General features: G+C 41.8%; 1 protein-coding gene across 2 annotated transcripts; it reads left to right on the top strand.

Annotated features, from left to right (window-relative positions):
• Positions 1–1,625: 1,625 nt before the first annotated feature.
• Positions 1,626–15,402, top strand: vwa5b2 (von Willebrand factor A domain containing 5B2). 2 transcript variants are annotated; one of them, XM_061044549.1, is made up of 23 exons: positions 1,626–1,723; positions 1,921–2,130; positions 3,395–3,606; positions 4,215–4,430; positions 5,377–5,602; positions 5,708–5,865; positions 6,355–6,486; positions 6,634–6,758; positions 6,863–7,039; positions 7,457–7,567; positions 8,212–8,414; positions 9,409–9,523; positions 10,058–10,243; positions 10,330–10,546; positions 10,642–11,000; positions 11,238–11,475; positions 11,571–11,915; positions 11,990–12,127; positions 12,679–12,807; positions 12,889–12,939; positions 13,324–13,435; positions 13,849–13,972; positions 14,064–15,402. In XM_061044549.1, the coding sequence occupies exons 3-23, from the start codon at positions 3,468–3,470 to the stop codon at positions 14,817–14,819; spliced, it is 4,257 nt and encodes a 1,418-aa protein (XP_060900532.1). In that variant the 5' UTR covers positions 1,626–1,723; positions 1,921–2,130; positions 3,395–3,467; the 3' UTR covers positions 14,820–15,402. The 2 variants fall into 2 exon arrangements, with proteins under 2 accessions (XP_060900532.1, XP_060900533.1); XM_061044550.1 differs by lacking the exon at positions 12,889–12,939.
• The last annotated feature ends 75 nt before the right edge of the window (positions 15,403–15,477 follow it).

The following is a 15,477-nucleotide window of genomic DNA, read 5'->3' on the forward strand; positions in this document are numbered from 1 at the left end:
TTAGCCTTTCCTAGTTTTAGTGATCTTATTTAACATACAGCAGACCACTCTTCTCTTCTTAAACAGAGCATGCTGTTGTATGAAAAACTAACGTTAGTTATTCATAGTTGTGGTATTGTAGCTAACCGCCAACAAAATATTAGGTAGCCTATAGCCTAGCTTATTACTCATCATAGTCTCAATAGCGACTGTGATGTCTATCTCCATTTACAGTCTCTCTAAAATAAAAGCAAACGCTCTAGCTGAACTTAGTATTTAGGCGAACAACTAATGATGAAATAAAGACATAATTTTTACTTTTTGTTCTAGTTAACAGCATTTGTTAACACAATTACCCATTTTTACACTTTTTGAAGTTATTAACAGCATTAGCTGAATGCATACTCTGTCAACCACATTTCAGTAGCCTATATCTGGAGTAATTCATGCTATTTCTATCAACCGTGAATTACTCACCAGTAGCTAAAGGCTAATAGGCCTACAGGTGGAGACTCTCTGTCAGACAGATCCAAAAACAACAAACTGCCACACAGCAACTACAGTCTGATAAAAGGAGATGGTTGAACATGAGTGAGTCTGGTGCCTTGACAAGTGCTTTTTAAGTTTTCAAGTTTTTGCCACAGGGAGGCAGTATAGGACACCGACTGAAAATACTACCTTACCCCCCCCCCCCCCTTCTCTCTCTCACATCTGAAAGACAGTCTAAGAAAGAGTGATGATTTTACTATTATCATACCTTAATCCAAATGTAATTGTTTGTTTACCTGAGTTTGACTCCCACTACTTAATTTAAAAGTGCACTAAGTGTGTCAGATGTGTTGCCAAATGTGTTTCAATATATGATGCAATGAGCGCTTGAAGCAAAACATGAAGGTCTAAAACAAACAGTATCTTCTCTGCTGAAATATCAAAAGGTGGTATTCCACTATAGTCTGCCCTTCACTGGCCTCTTTTCTCCCTGCCTCTGTCTTTCTCTTTTTAAAGACACACCTGAAAGAACTCTGCTGAAGGCCTGTAAGTGTTACTGTACTGTACTCGCCATTGATTGTATATTTACAGTCTATGTTTAATCGGTCTTTTAAATCGTCTAGCATTGCTGTTGAACCTACCTTATTCCTGTGATGCACTAAAATCAAAGCAATGGGCACTTCCACTATCTGATATGTTATGGAAAATTAATATGAAAAGTGGTATTCATAACATAGGTCTATATTCAGTGGGGATTAAGGGGTAGCAATAACATGAGCAGTAAACAACAAAAGTAATTTTGACTTTGTTATAACCCTCCATTATTAAAAAAATAAAAAATAAGTTGGTATAATCAACTTTCATTGGTCTCTGTAATATTTTCAGTACTTGCGTGCTACTCTATATGTTCTCATTATTTATTTTTTTCAACTGTTGTTTAACTTGTTTACTGTATTGAACCCCAGAAAATAGAGAAAACACAACAAAAAGCTGCAGCAGCTTCTGTGGACTCACCTGCTGAAGCCTGCTGCTGCTTCTGCTGCTGCTGTCTGAATGACCTGTGGGGAGAGGCAAAACACTTCACCCTCCCTCCCCTCCCTGGCCGAGCCATTAGCCATGAATTATGGTGCTGCTACCATCACAGCCAATTGTCTGGATGAAAAGCAGACTCTGCCTCAGAGTATGTTAGCTTGTGCCTCACCAGCAGGTTCAGGATCACAGTTACTGATCAGATCTGTGGTTCAGGTCAGAGCAGGTAAGCAGATGACATCTCACTTAAGGGGTTGGTGCAGAGCTGCATTTTGGTTAGTGATCACAAAAAGGGACCTTTTTATTTTCATGCTTCGATTGCCTGATACTAAAGATTGTTTTTATCCTACTTACTTGTTTGGACTATATATGTAATAAATGTCTAATTATTTGACTCTACTTTGTGAGATGTTTTCTTTACAGGGCAACTGGTGAGTTTGAGGAGAGAGTGGAAGAGAGAGAGAGAGAGAGAGAGAGAGAGAGAGAGAGAGAGAGAGGGAGAGAGCAGTCTCTGTTACCAGGAAAACTCCTACCGGTGTATCAGTGGGAAATCCGCAAGAGCAGATGTGATGTTGGAGTGATTGAGAGGCTGGACACAGACTCACATTATCAGACACTGCACTGAACAATACAGTAAGTGTTCCTTGGCCATTATTTTTGCTTGTTATCTGGAGCTTTTAACTGACATACTGTAAGAGACTGCAGCATTGCCCAGAGCTAACTCTTGGCCAGCTTTGCTACTGCAAACACTCAGCAGAATCATTTCTCTTTGTAGAAAAAAAAAGCAGAATTTTCACTCTATAAAAGTTTAAAAAAAGGGGCATTTTTTTTAGGCTGTGTTGTTAATATCTGCAATTGAGTTTAAGAAAAACCTTTACAAGGTTAGTATCTGAATGTGTACGTCATTTATTATTTTCCATGTGTTGATGTCCTATGATTCAAACCACATATGCACACACAGGCACGCGTTAGACATAATGTTTAAAGTTGTTTTTTTTCTCACTGATATAGCTGCCAAGCTTGTACATCATGTTAACCACAATCTGCAGAGGGTATTTTTCCTTTTTTTTATGTGTTTGTATCCTAACAGCATCCCACTTTTACAAACCAGGCATTTATTTGCCTGTTATGACCTGAGAGCACGGTAGCCAGATGGAGGCTGTTGATCTTGTTAGAAAGGTAGATGTGAAAAGACCATTACCTGGACCACAGCAAACACAGACACACACGCATGCACACACTCTCACGCACATGCACACATGTATTCACAAACACACATGCACAGTTTTATGTAGACTACCATTCACTTAACGGTGATCTGTGCACTGCTCTCTGCACATGATGCACTTAAAGTAATTAAATAACCAGTCATGAAAATTTATTGCAGACCACACGAGCTACATAAGTGGAACACTGAAGGTAACTGGGATGAGACAAAGTTTCTGTCTAAAAGCAGAGGGGTGAAATGTCAATTTCTTGCCATGCAGCTAGTTAGAGTAGTGCAAGTAGTAGTTTAGAAAGTCTATTTTGATTTGCATGAAGGTTGGCTACTGATTACATATGTTAGGCATGATGCATAGTGTTGTAAGAGCTGAACTACAGTGTTAATGATTGACCAAGCCTCTTACACTCCATCTATCACAGTTGGTTGCTAAGTGCCTCAGGAGTGTAGATAGCTTGGTTACATGTCCAAGAGCTGATGTTTATTTATTTATAAATATCTGGTTAGAATATTTTCATTTAGATAAAAGATCAGTGGACATTTTAGATTATTTTAATGAATTCAGCTAAATAAAATAAACAGGTCTGTTTCACAAAGAATATTCAGATCAGATTGTGAGTGGAAAATGAGAGGTTTTAAATGCACACTCACACAGAGCTGTTCCTGTCTTCTCAGACCATTTCCCTGGTCTGTGTACCTGTGTTCTCATGCAACCAGGAGAGCAAAGACTTGTTGCTGCCCTGAAGAGATGGTGGGACTGAGAAACTCCTCTACGTGGGAACCATTGTTACTCAAGGCCTCCAGCATCAAGTCTTGTGCCAATGGCTGCTCCCTGGGCATCACTGCAAACCTGACCTATGCTAATGCTGACATCGAGTCTGTAGAAGGTGAGTAAGTAATACAACTAGCAACTATACTTTCATTTCATATTATAAATTGAGGAATTATGATTGTTTGAGTTTGAAGAAAAAATAACTAGTCAGCAACTTTTACCCAATCCTCAAAACAGCATTTTTTGTAAATAACACCCTAATTTTTCTAGCAAAAGGGCGGGTTAAATGTAAACCGATATAACTTGAACTTGAAAAGATTTCTCATTTAAAAATTTTGAGATGTCTGCATTTATTTTAAGACATTATCAGACATGGATTAGGTGGGTGGTGTTGATGCGGAAGCAAATGAAAACCTTAGATGGATAAGGATTAGCCCTTGAGGAACCTCACATCACACAGAAATCCCAATAGACATGGACCTATGGTTCTGAAATAAAGTATAAAGTAAGACACATAATAACATTTTATATGATGAGCAAAGCATTTCAATTCAATCTGTGACTTAACTAGGTCAGAAATCCTGACTGGTAGAAAAGAAAGTCACTATATTGCTATAAAAGTCTCAGTTTTTCAGGCTTTTTTTAAATACATAATTGCTTTCTTTGTTCAAGGAAAATGTTATGATCATATTTTCTTGGTGTCCAATATTTTCAACCGTCTAGGTGTATTTGTGTACCCTCTCGGAGAAAAGGAGGTGGTGGTGGGGTTTGAGGCTGTGATTGCAGGACGATTAGTGGGTGTCCAGATCCAGAACCGAGGGAAGCTGAAGGACTGCTGTTTGGATTGCTGCCCAGGCTCTGGTCTCGAAGGCTACTGTGGGAATGGCAGTGAGTGGGGCTGCTGTGGGAGCTCAAGTCTAGACATGCAATGCACCAATGGTAAGGGAGGGGAATAAAAGATAACTGTGTATTAAAAAAATCCCAACTCATGTCAAAAAATCCATTTAATCTGCCATATGATTTCATAAGTTTTAAGAAGGAAAGAAAACATTCATGTTTTGTCATAAAACTCCCCCTGCTTTATCAGCATTCTTTCTCTGCTCTGCAGACTCTGTAAAAAACAAGAGACCAAATAGTTACCTGCTATTTGCTTCTTAATATAAAATTAAGACTTGGAAAATACTACAGTTGTAAAGTAGCACCAACGATCACTGTTGAACTGTTGTAGACTGATGTCTGCTGCTGCTCTGGTCTCCTGGTGAATGGCTACAGTTTCCTCTGCATCCTGTTTTATCCTCACCCAGGACAGAAAGGACAGATGAGGAAGGCAACTAGATTTGGCTGCCTGCCTAATGGTTACAGGCGTAATATATCAACTAATACTGTGCAGTATTTTAATGGAAACTGTGGTAGTTCAAGTTGGCCTTTGACCCTTTAGGACCTAAAGTTAGGTTATTTTGATTTCTTTGTGTGAATGATTTTATATCCAATTGTATATAGAGTATTTTTCTTTTATTTTCATCCCAGATATGTATTTCACTTGATTTTCTTCCTGCTGAATTTACTTCCACAATGATCTCATCTATTTGTGAGGGATTTTATGCACTTTCATTTACAATAGGATAATAGTAAGTAATACAGTAAGTGCACACAATTGACGTGCTCTTTTGAAAAGCTGCTTGTAGGAAATTTCTCAAACACACCTGCCACTGTGACTTAAAATCATGATTTGGTTTGATTATGAGAGACAGTCAGGACTCAAATCTCAAACATGCTTTGTTGAAATCCTCTATTTAGGGTAGGACGTTGCTTTTAAAAAAATGCCCCACTGACAGATCAGTTTTTTGTCGGTTTGATGTGAGTAACTGCTGTATCTCTACATTAGGACATCTCATCCTGGATGAAGACCTTGAAAGAACCACATTCATTGTGGGCACAGGTGTCATTGGTCCCATGGATATAGTGTCTGTTGTCATAAGCACAACACTTGAACTCCCCACTTTAGAGAATGGAGCAATCCGCATCGTCTACCCCAATCTGCTAACTCCCATTGTCACTGGTCAGATGACTCAAAGCAAGAGTGAAAATGGGGGGAAGTCTGAAGAAACAGGGTATATATATATATATCTAACTTAATGTGACAACACATTCCACCTAATAGTATCATGCTGCTTTGCATTCTTCACCTTAATATTCTGCATTGCTGTCCTCCTCAGGCAAACCAGCTGTTTCGGTGCCACCTCAGGGAAACAGGACCGGGCTCTGGACTCTGAGCAGCAGTGTGCCCACGCCATCTTCACCAGCCCAGCTGCAAACCTGGCACCTTATGAACTCAACTTCCAGCTGCTGGTCAGAGGGGCCTGCTTATTGGCTGGTACTGCCCTCCTAAAAAAAAGACAGAATTAATAAATCCAAGCGGCAGCCTCCGGTGTTGAAAGTTTAAGTCAATGCAGGAGTGCAAAAAAACTGCAGTTCCTCAAGTGTCTGCTTGAGGCTGGTTTCAAAACACCCGGAAGTCACATAAATATTCCTTATGAAAAAGACTGTTTTGACAGCAGGTCGGATTCAGACCAGGGCTGCACACTCTCTAGGAATTAAGGGCCTCTGTGACTTAGTACATGTTTTTAAACAGCCTATGATCTTTCTTGACACAGCCAATGTGAAGTTTTGGAATAGTGGGCTATCTCCCAAACATAATTAAGGTTATGGGTTAATGGAGAAGGTGGTGAATTCAAACTACCAAAAAACTCAATCCAAAGGGGATTGTGTTACACATTTTCAGCTTTACATCTCATCAACAACAAAGAAGACCTATTAAAACCATGATTTGCCTGTCTTTCTATCTTCCATAACTGATTCATAGGCCTGGAGAGCCCCACTCATGCTCTGAGGGCAGATGCTGACCCCAGCGCCCAAAGTGCCTCTGCCACCTACATCACCTTGGCCCAGGAGCATCCATATGACAGACACATAGAGATCATCCTGCACCTTAGTGGTAAGACATCGAAAAACTGGCCCTGTTTATTTTTTTTTATGTCATTCTGTTATTCTTTTGGTATTTAGAAGAATTGTTTATTCTTGTTAGGTCAGTTTTTTTCTGATATTTGGCTCCATATTCAAATAAAAAAAACCTCCTCCGCAGAGCCTCACAGCCCATTGGTCATACTGGAGAGGGGTCGACTCTCATTCAGTCAGTATGAACAGCAGATCTGCTCTCGACGCGATTTCATCCGTTTTACTCGCAAAGATTCAGAACCTGAGAGGAAGGTGAGTAGTAGCTGCTTCAGTTCCACTCTTAACTCACCATTGTGTCCTGACTCTGTTGCTGCCTAAAAAAAAGCCAACATGCTGAAGTTCCTCTTGGCCGGCAGCTGGAGTTCATGAGGAAGCGATATCACAAGGACATCCTGAACAGCCCGGTCTTGATGCTAAACTTCTGTCCCAACCTGCTGCGTGAACCTCTGGCGCTGCACAAAGCCACCAGAGAAATGCTGTTCCTTGTGGATCGAAGTGGAAGCATGAGTGGAACCAACATCCATCGTGTCAAGGTGAAAAACATTGCCGTTAACAAAGGTTACATATTATGTTTAAGGCATGTAATATGGAAGCCATGAGCTGAAATGCATCAATACATTTCATTTATTCACTTTCTCAGTGAAAATGAGTAATTTACAGAAGATTTCTCAAGATCTTGACTTATTTATATTATATCCCCCGAGTTTCAAAAGCACAAAATAAACATAAGTAAACCTTTTTCAAATTGCCTCTGTCACTACCTCCAATGTTGGAACACAGGTGGGATCACTTCGTCCCTCCATTGCAATCTCAAGATCGTGTCTCAAGAAAACAAACAGAAACGACTTGTTATCACGGGAAAACTGAGTAAATAAAATGTGTAGATGCATGTCTGCTTAGGTCTCCCATAGATTTGGCCTATTACCGTCTGTCCCTTCATATTTCCACAGGAGGCCATGGTGGTGGCATTGAAGAGTATCCCTGCTGGCACCATGCTCAACATCGTGGGCTTTGGCACCACCATCAAGCCTCTGTTCCCCTCCAGCAAGCTCGGCACTGATGTAAGAAATGGACAATTACCTTACTTAAAAAACATCCACTGAAATCTTTCTTGTTTACCAGAGTCATAGAGAGAAAAGCGTCTTATTCTTGATCTCCTGATTTCACGGAGCTTCGGATCATGTTTCCTAGAAGCAGATGTTTTTCAACCATGGAGGACTTGCTGTCCTATTTTTCCTTCTGTCTGCTTAGGCAATAGGTCAGTTCTTTAGGTTGCCTTAGTAGCAGAGTATCAGGTTCCATCCAGACCAGGGCCAGCAAAGGCAAACAGTCTCTGCTCATAGTCAAGAGACCATATGGTGACCTTTCATGCATTTTCACTAAGGCAGGAGGTGTCCTCCAACGTCCTCTCATGTCAGGCGTGTTTGTCCACAGTGTGATTCAAGGTAGTTTTAAAGCAGGTGCTATTGTGATTATGTTTGCTCACTCTTTATTGGAAACATAGCGATTCGATTCTTTGCCACCCTCACGGGGTAACTGGTGCATCTGATATCAAACAGTGAATTCACTTGATGACACAGGTGATGTTTGCACAGGGGGACGTCATGCAGTTTGGCAGGTTTTGTTGTCGTTTGATGCTCGCTTCTCTCACCTTTATCCGATAGCATCTTTCCTGTTCTGTTTCTGTGCTTTTGCATGCACACAGGGCACTCTAATGCAGGCCTATGAGTATGTTCAGAGGATGAGAGCCGACATGCGGGGCACCAACCTGCTGGGGGCGCTCTCCTGGGTGTACCAACAGCCCATGCAGCGTTCATATCCTCGCCAGGTTTTCATCATCACGGATGGATGCATCAGCAATGTGGCTAAAGTGCTGGAGCTGGTCCGCAGAAACACATGCTCGGGCAGGTACTGAAGGCGCAAGCTTAGCTGCTAATTGCATATTTAACCTGGAATTCATATGTGAAGGATGCTATGCAAAGTTATCACTGGATATCAAATATGAGGCAAAAGTCATGTGCATACAAAGAGGATATTCTTACAACTAGTTAATGAAAGGCATTTATAATATCATTAGTGTGTAATAGAAAAGTAATTCACTGTGGTCTACGGGCAGTAAGGCAAAATGAGGTGATAAATACAGCAGAGACACAAAGTAGGAAGAAAAAAAAGAGAAACAGAGAACAGAGGGGACACAAGCAGACTGCGATCTTGGATAACTCAGACCAAAACAGTGTGGAAAAAAATAAACGGCTGATGTATTTTTCAGCCCCACCCAGTAATCCCGTTAAGTGCTCTCCTCTGCAGTGAGAGACATGCCCCTCTAGTTTTCCTCAGACCCGTCAGCCATGCACAATAACTCCATTTATGTCTCATTAGTATTCCCCTGTTGGAGTGACTTTCTCCACTGTATTCTATCCGTCCCTCTGCATACTGTGTGCATAATTGTTCTTGGGTAATTATTCATGCTTCTGTTTTCATTAAATGTTCATTAAATCTCTGTCTTAGTAAATATGGTTTCACTTTTTATTTTTATTTTAATTAGACAGGGCCATTGGTTTAAAACACAGCATGCAAGATCTCAGTCTTTTCAATTATTTTGTCCTCTGCTCTTCTCAAACTCTCAATTAGCAAAATGGCATGAGATCCCTTTGAGAGCCCAAATAACAGTTCTGTCTGTTTAATAACTCCCAATTTGCTCTTTCCCGAGACAGATCGAAGCCTCTGTATGCCATTAGGGTTTCACAAATAGATACTTGTATTAGCCTGAGCTGAAACTCGATGAGAGAAACTCATGAGACACAAAGAGGACAATTGTCATGAAATAAATACCATATATTGTGAAATATTCTTAGCAAGTATGATCAGGAAATATCATTTATATATTGTTTCACCTCTGCAGATGCTTTGGCCTGGGTCTTGGTCCTCGAGCCTGCAGGAGACTCCTGCAGGGCGTTGCCAAACTGACAGGAGGGACTACAGAGTTCTTGGACGATGAGGAGAGACTCCAGCCTAAGGTAAACAGCATGACAGCACTGACCCCTATTGGAAAAAATAGGAGTTACAGAACAATTATAAAGGCAATCTTTGATAGCTCTTTGTCACATTGAGTGTGTAAGAACCGCTTCACATACACCCTTTTTTTGTCCTTTTCTACCTTATTAATCATCTCAGCACCCCTAGTTACACTTAAGAGGAGGCCCGGCACAGAGACTTGGAGAAATGACTAAAACACCTTAATGTATACAAAGTTGAAACAATGGTGCCGCATTTTGAACACCTAATGCAGTAAAAGTTTTTTGTTAAGTTATTGTTTTGGTCATGTTTGCCTTTATTGAATAGAATAGATGACAAGTGACAGGAAACATCAGGAGGAGAGAGTGGGGGATGACATGCCGCAAAGGGCCGTGGTCGGACTCCAACATTTTTAGACGTTTTATTTGTGGTAATTTAAGTAAAGACTCTGAAAAAAATCTTCCTCCACTTCGCACTTATTATTTGTAAAGATAATTTATATAGTCACAAATACTGTCACCACTTTATCTCTGCAGTTAATCAAGTCCCTGAAAAAAGCCTTTGAACCTGTGCTGACTGACGTGAGGATTGACTGGTACCTGCCAGAAAACATGGAGGCTTTCCTTTCACCCAATGAAATCCCTCCACTGTACCCTGGAAATCGCCTCATTGGATATTGCACTCTTTATGATATGACCAATTTCAAAGGGAATAAGACAGAGGTACATAAAATAAAACATTCTTCAAAGGAACGTCTGTGTATGTCTGCACAGGAAGACACATCTCATATAGCTGTTTTATATTTTAGTCTCAACAACGGGGCTATAGAGGTGTACATCGTGGTTCCACGGGTTCCGTTTTTGGACAATCAAATGATGAGATTTCAACTCCTCCAGCCTCCGAGTTAATGCCTTTGGTGTCGTGTGCAGATGGAACCAACTTGGAGGAGGCACTGAGAGAGATTTCCAGAGAAATCTCCTCTGAGTTCTCCTGTGCCAGAGACACAGACCCTGGCCCCAGTCTAGGTAAGTCACTGGATTGATGGATATTTTAGTACCTCTACCTAAAACTGTACACCTTTTACTACAGTGGCTAATATGTCGTTTTGATCTATTTTAAGGAGTGGACCTAGACTGGTCCAGTGACATCAGGGAGAGGATCCAGCAGAGCTCTTATATCCAGGAGCAGTATGTCCTCACCCGCTGCTCCCTCAGTACAGAACCTACAAACTCAGCAGTGAGTCTACAAACACAATCACACTCACACTCACACATGCCAGCCTCGTCAAACTCCGACCCTGCAGGTGGGGTCTTTCTGCCTGACCCTCACTCCCCTGCCTCAGTGCTGGATACAGGGTCTCTACCCCAAGGCCTTGAGAAGATGCCCCCTCTAGAACAGAGACCGTCTTTTTCTCGCTGGGCCGACTCAGGATGGCAACAAAACCTCTCAGTGGAAACAACTGAAAATGATGCAAAGAAGGTACAAAACTTGGATGGTTAATTACATTTTTAAAAAATCTACAAAAGCCCTAAAAAGTAGTTTAACAGTACAAAACAACATGCATCATTCCTTTGAATCAAGGAGACTTTAAGACAAATCACGTCTGAAAAATTTCAATAGAATTTTTTTTTTCTTAACACTAAGTAAATCCTATTATAATAAAATAATATTATAGATAGAGAATATCGGTCTTACCCTCTTTTCCCCTCCAACCAGCTCGGGTGTCTAGATGGAGTTGAAGAGTGTCGTAAAAGACAAAAAGCACTGGCTCGTTCGACCATGGCAGCACGGAGTTTCTCATCACCTCAGGGGGAGCTGGAGATGCATCGTCTGAGGAGAGCTCTGGAGAGGGTCTCCTTTGACCAGACTCTGGGAGGGAGGCTGGAGGAAAGCGATGGAGAGACAAAGCCCCCGTCAAGAGGGACACTTTCACACAGAAGCCTCACTGACTCCAGTAAGCTATTTGTGCAGAAAAGTAGGATTGTACTTCCTGTTTCACCTCCATCACTTCCATTTCTCCCCCTCTCTCTTTTTCACTCTGACGCTCAGATGGACTCCTGTTTCCAGCCTCTCCTCTGGACTGGGACAGCTTCACAGACCCAGAGTACCTCTTTACAGCTGCTCCGCCCGAGGATCCCCCACCAGGTCAGTGTCGCGCGCTCATTCACGGAATGCTGAGCGGGAGACCTGTGTCCTGGGAGGTCTGTGTGGACCTGGAACACCTTTGGACCCCTGAGGGTCAGGAGACACCAGAGGCTGAGGGAAGTCCAGGAGGAGGAGGGGAAGAAGGAAGAGAAGGGGAACCATGGGAGGAGATCATTCACCAACTGACCGCTCGCTCAGTTATACGAGACTTTGAGAAAATGGCAGAAAAGGAGAGTGATGTTCGACATGGTGAGGCCAAACTCTGTCAAACATGATCCCACTGATTGATTGACCCATATTGTTTAACTCTTACTGTTTCTTAGGTTCAGCTAAGAGATACCGCACAAAGGCAATCCAGACCAGTAAGCACTGTAACATCATCTGCATGTACACAGCCTTCACTACCACTGAAAGCAACCCCAAACAAGGCCTGCAAGAAAACATGGACGTCCAAAACACAGGTGTGACTTACCACTAATTTACACACAAACTTATTCTACACATGTTCACTAGTCATTAGGAGGTCTATTAAGCCAATATACAGTAAGTCTATATGGAGTTGCATCATGGGAATTGTTGTGTAATTATCTGTATTTTGTAATTTGACCTACAAATTGGGATATTTGATATGACATCTCATCTCAGTCAGTAACTCTCAGGTTTTGACAATTCTCTTTTAATCTGAAACTTTGTTCAACTCTTCTAATTAAATAAGAGTGCAATGATTAATCCCTGGGTGCAACTTGACATATGAATATGTTTTCAACCTGTAACACATATCCAATATTTATCTTTGTTCTCATGGCAAATGCATTCATTGTCTAAAAAAGTTCTTGTAAAATGTAAAATTAAAAAAAAGGATTGGATTTTATTTAAAATGTGGTTAAAGTTATTTTGACGGATATAACATTTTAATACTATGACTTTTGCTGTATTTTGGCTCTTGTCTGTGTGTGTGTGTGTGTGTGTGTGTGTGTGTGTGTGTGTGTGTGTGTGTGTATATGTGTTTTAGCAATGCATTTAGGGGACAGGCGGACCTCTCAGTCAGGTAGTCGGAGACAGAGAACCTATTCTATCGGTTTGGGCAGACGGCGCACCAGTAGAGATGGTGAAGAGGTTGAGGACACCTGGAACTCTACAGGTAGACACGCTGAATAACACAAACACTCATCTCTGTTAACAACACTTCATCATCATCATCATTAATCTTTGTATCCTTTAGACAAAGATGACACTCCTACCTCACCCTGTAGCCTTACATCCTGGGACTCTAGTAAGTATTTGTGTCGACTCGAAGCTTGAAAACATTTCGGTGTCAGTGTATTTTGGAGATAAGAGTCATCTGACCAAGATGTCAGTTCAAACAAGATGAGTCCTTGTGGAAGGGAGCAGGGGGGCATTCCCCATCTTAATTTAACACAGCAGTAACACTTTCAACCAAGTCCAAAAATATAATGCTACAAAATATAAATGCTTCAAAGCATTTCTCTCTTCACTCTGGATTTCAGCATACTAAATCATTTGAAAGTGACTAACAAACATGTTTTTTTCTGCTCTATGTTAAGGGTGAATTGAGGCTTTCAACTCAGTTGGGAAAGTTCACTTTTCCTCTGGGCTAACAAGAAAAATGCTGTTTTATATCACAATGCTGTCTCAGGTGTAGGAGGCAGTCCATACTCTGCCACAGCCCCGTCAATAACAGGCGCCCCATGCACGCGGTCACAGCGATCCATCGAGAGCAAGTCAATGGAGAGCTTCTTTGGCAACAGGTAATACTTTCACGTTGAAACACCATTTATTTGAATGTGGGATTGCAGTAAATAACTCAAACTGAAGTTATCCGAAATACATATTAGATGACAACAAAATTACATTTCTCTGCCCCATTATCTACTTGGTTAAAGAACTGTGTACTTTTATCATAATGTATGTGCATCTTTAAAAACCTGCCTCTTGCTGTATCTTTTATTTTAGCTTTTAAAAGGGTCATACACCTTAAATGTTGGCACAGATATTTTGGTGATATTTTTTTTTTCCAATGTGACAAATATCTGTCACACTCCTGCTGTTTGAGCTAATGGTACTTCAGAGATCAAGTCCTTCTGGGGTATATATTACATATTCATCCAAATGTGTAGATATTCAAATAGCCACTAAGCCCACTTGTTTTTATATATCCCAGATTTCCTTTAGGCAGACTCAGGTCCTCTGTTTCATCAGGAAAGCAGGTTCCTCTGAAGTCCCACTGTTTGTCTGCTCAGACTGAGAGACAACCTGAAACTGAAGCCCTCGACTACCTGCCTCTGGTGAGATGTTAGGCCACTTACTAAATATACCTAATCAGAAACAAATGTGCAAAGGCATTAATCAGTCTGTGTCTATATGGTGTCTTATCAGGTGCGTCTACAGTTGGCATCAGGAGCTTTCCTTCTGACAGAGATCTACTCTGACTGTGTTCAGATCCCTCTGGACCGCCTGAAGAGGGCTTCACCCTACAGCCTCCACCGGCGCAGTCTCAGCCCGCCCTTCCGCTGCACGTCTCCCAGTGCTCCATCTTTATCCACCAAGCCTCCAGGTGCTCCCACTAGTCTCCATGTTACCTTTTCTCCTTCTTCCTGCTCCCTCGGCAAATCAGCTGCACCTCCTTTCCACCACACTCCATATGACACACCTCTGATGCTGGAACCAAGAATCCGCCGCCGACACCTGTCTGACCGAGATCCTGTCAACTCACCCCCTGACCTCCCCAGCTCAGAAGAGGGCTCCCTCGAGCTATCAGTAGGCCCCTCCCAGAGCCAGAATCATGGCCAAGCCGATAGCGGCCGTGGTTCAGAGACGGATGTGTGCGAGGGCTCTTCATTAGAGCAAGCTGACCTCCAGGGGAGCAGCCAGTTGGCTCAAGAAGACCTGGAAGGCTCAAGCTGGGCCACTGCTGTGGCTCTAGCCTGGTTTGAACACCGCTGTGCCGGCTACTTCATGGAGTGGGAGCTGGTGGCAGCAAAAGCCGACTTCTGGCTGCGATGTCAGGAGCTGCCTGAGGGAGTGGACCTGGCCGGGCTAAAGGGAGCTGCCAGACAGCTGTTCCTGCTGCTGCGCCACTGGGATGAGAACATCAAGCTAAACATGTTGTGTTACAACCCCAATAACATGTGAGGCCATGATCTCTGGTAGGAGCCAGATCTGCTGATTGACTTATTCAGTCAATGATTCTGACTATGAACCCCAGATTCATACTGATGTGTTTGATACATGCAGACCTGATGTAAGGGAGGTTGGTATTTGCAAGCCCTATGAGCTTACGTGTCAATGCGTATTGGCTTGGGGATTTCTATGTCACTGTGTGGAGCTTTTTTTCTGGAAATTTCCATTCATGCACATATGGAGACCCCAAAGGGACATTGAACAGATAAGGTATATTATATTCATTGCAAAGTAGAAGTCAGGCTTAAGAAGCAACGCCTTAGCAACGTACTAAAACCCAGAGCCAAAATCCTTCCTTATATTCAACTGCACATGAGAAAGAATTTAATTTTGTATCTAGACTTACCTTTACATGGCAGAGACCAAGTGGCCTTTATACTTCGTATGCTTGACAATAAGATTATCCCAATGGGCTTTTGTATTCAGTAGTGTATCACCTTGCCAGGTGTATGATAAGTCAGTGTTGAAGGAGAATTATATTGATTATCAGGATGATTCTTTCATAATCCAATTAAAGTTACTTTAGCAAACCTTAGAGGAACTTTTATTTTGTGTGTGTACTTTTGCAAACCTTGTGGAGTGGCAGGTCTCATCTTTTTAATGATCCTGT

The sequence above is a fragment of the Labrus mixtus genome, chromosome 8 (assembly GCF_963584025.1).
Source record: "Labrus mixtus chromosome 8, fLabMix1.1, whole genome shotgun sequence".
NCBI lineage: Eukaryota > Metazoa > Chordata > Actinopteri > Labriformes > Labridae > Labrus > Labrus mixtus.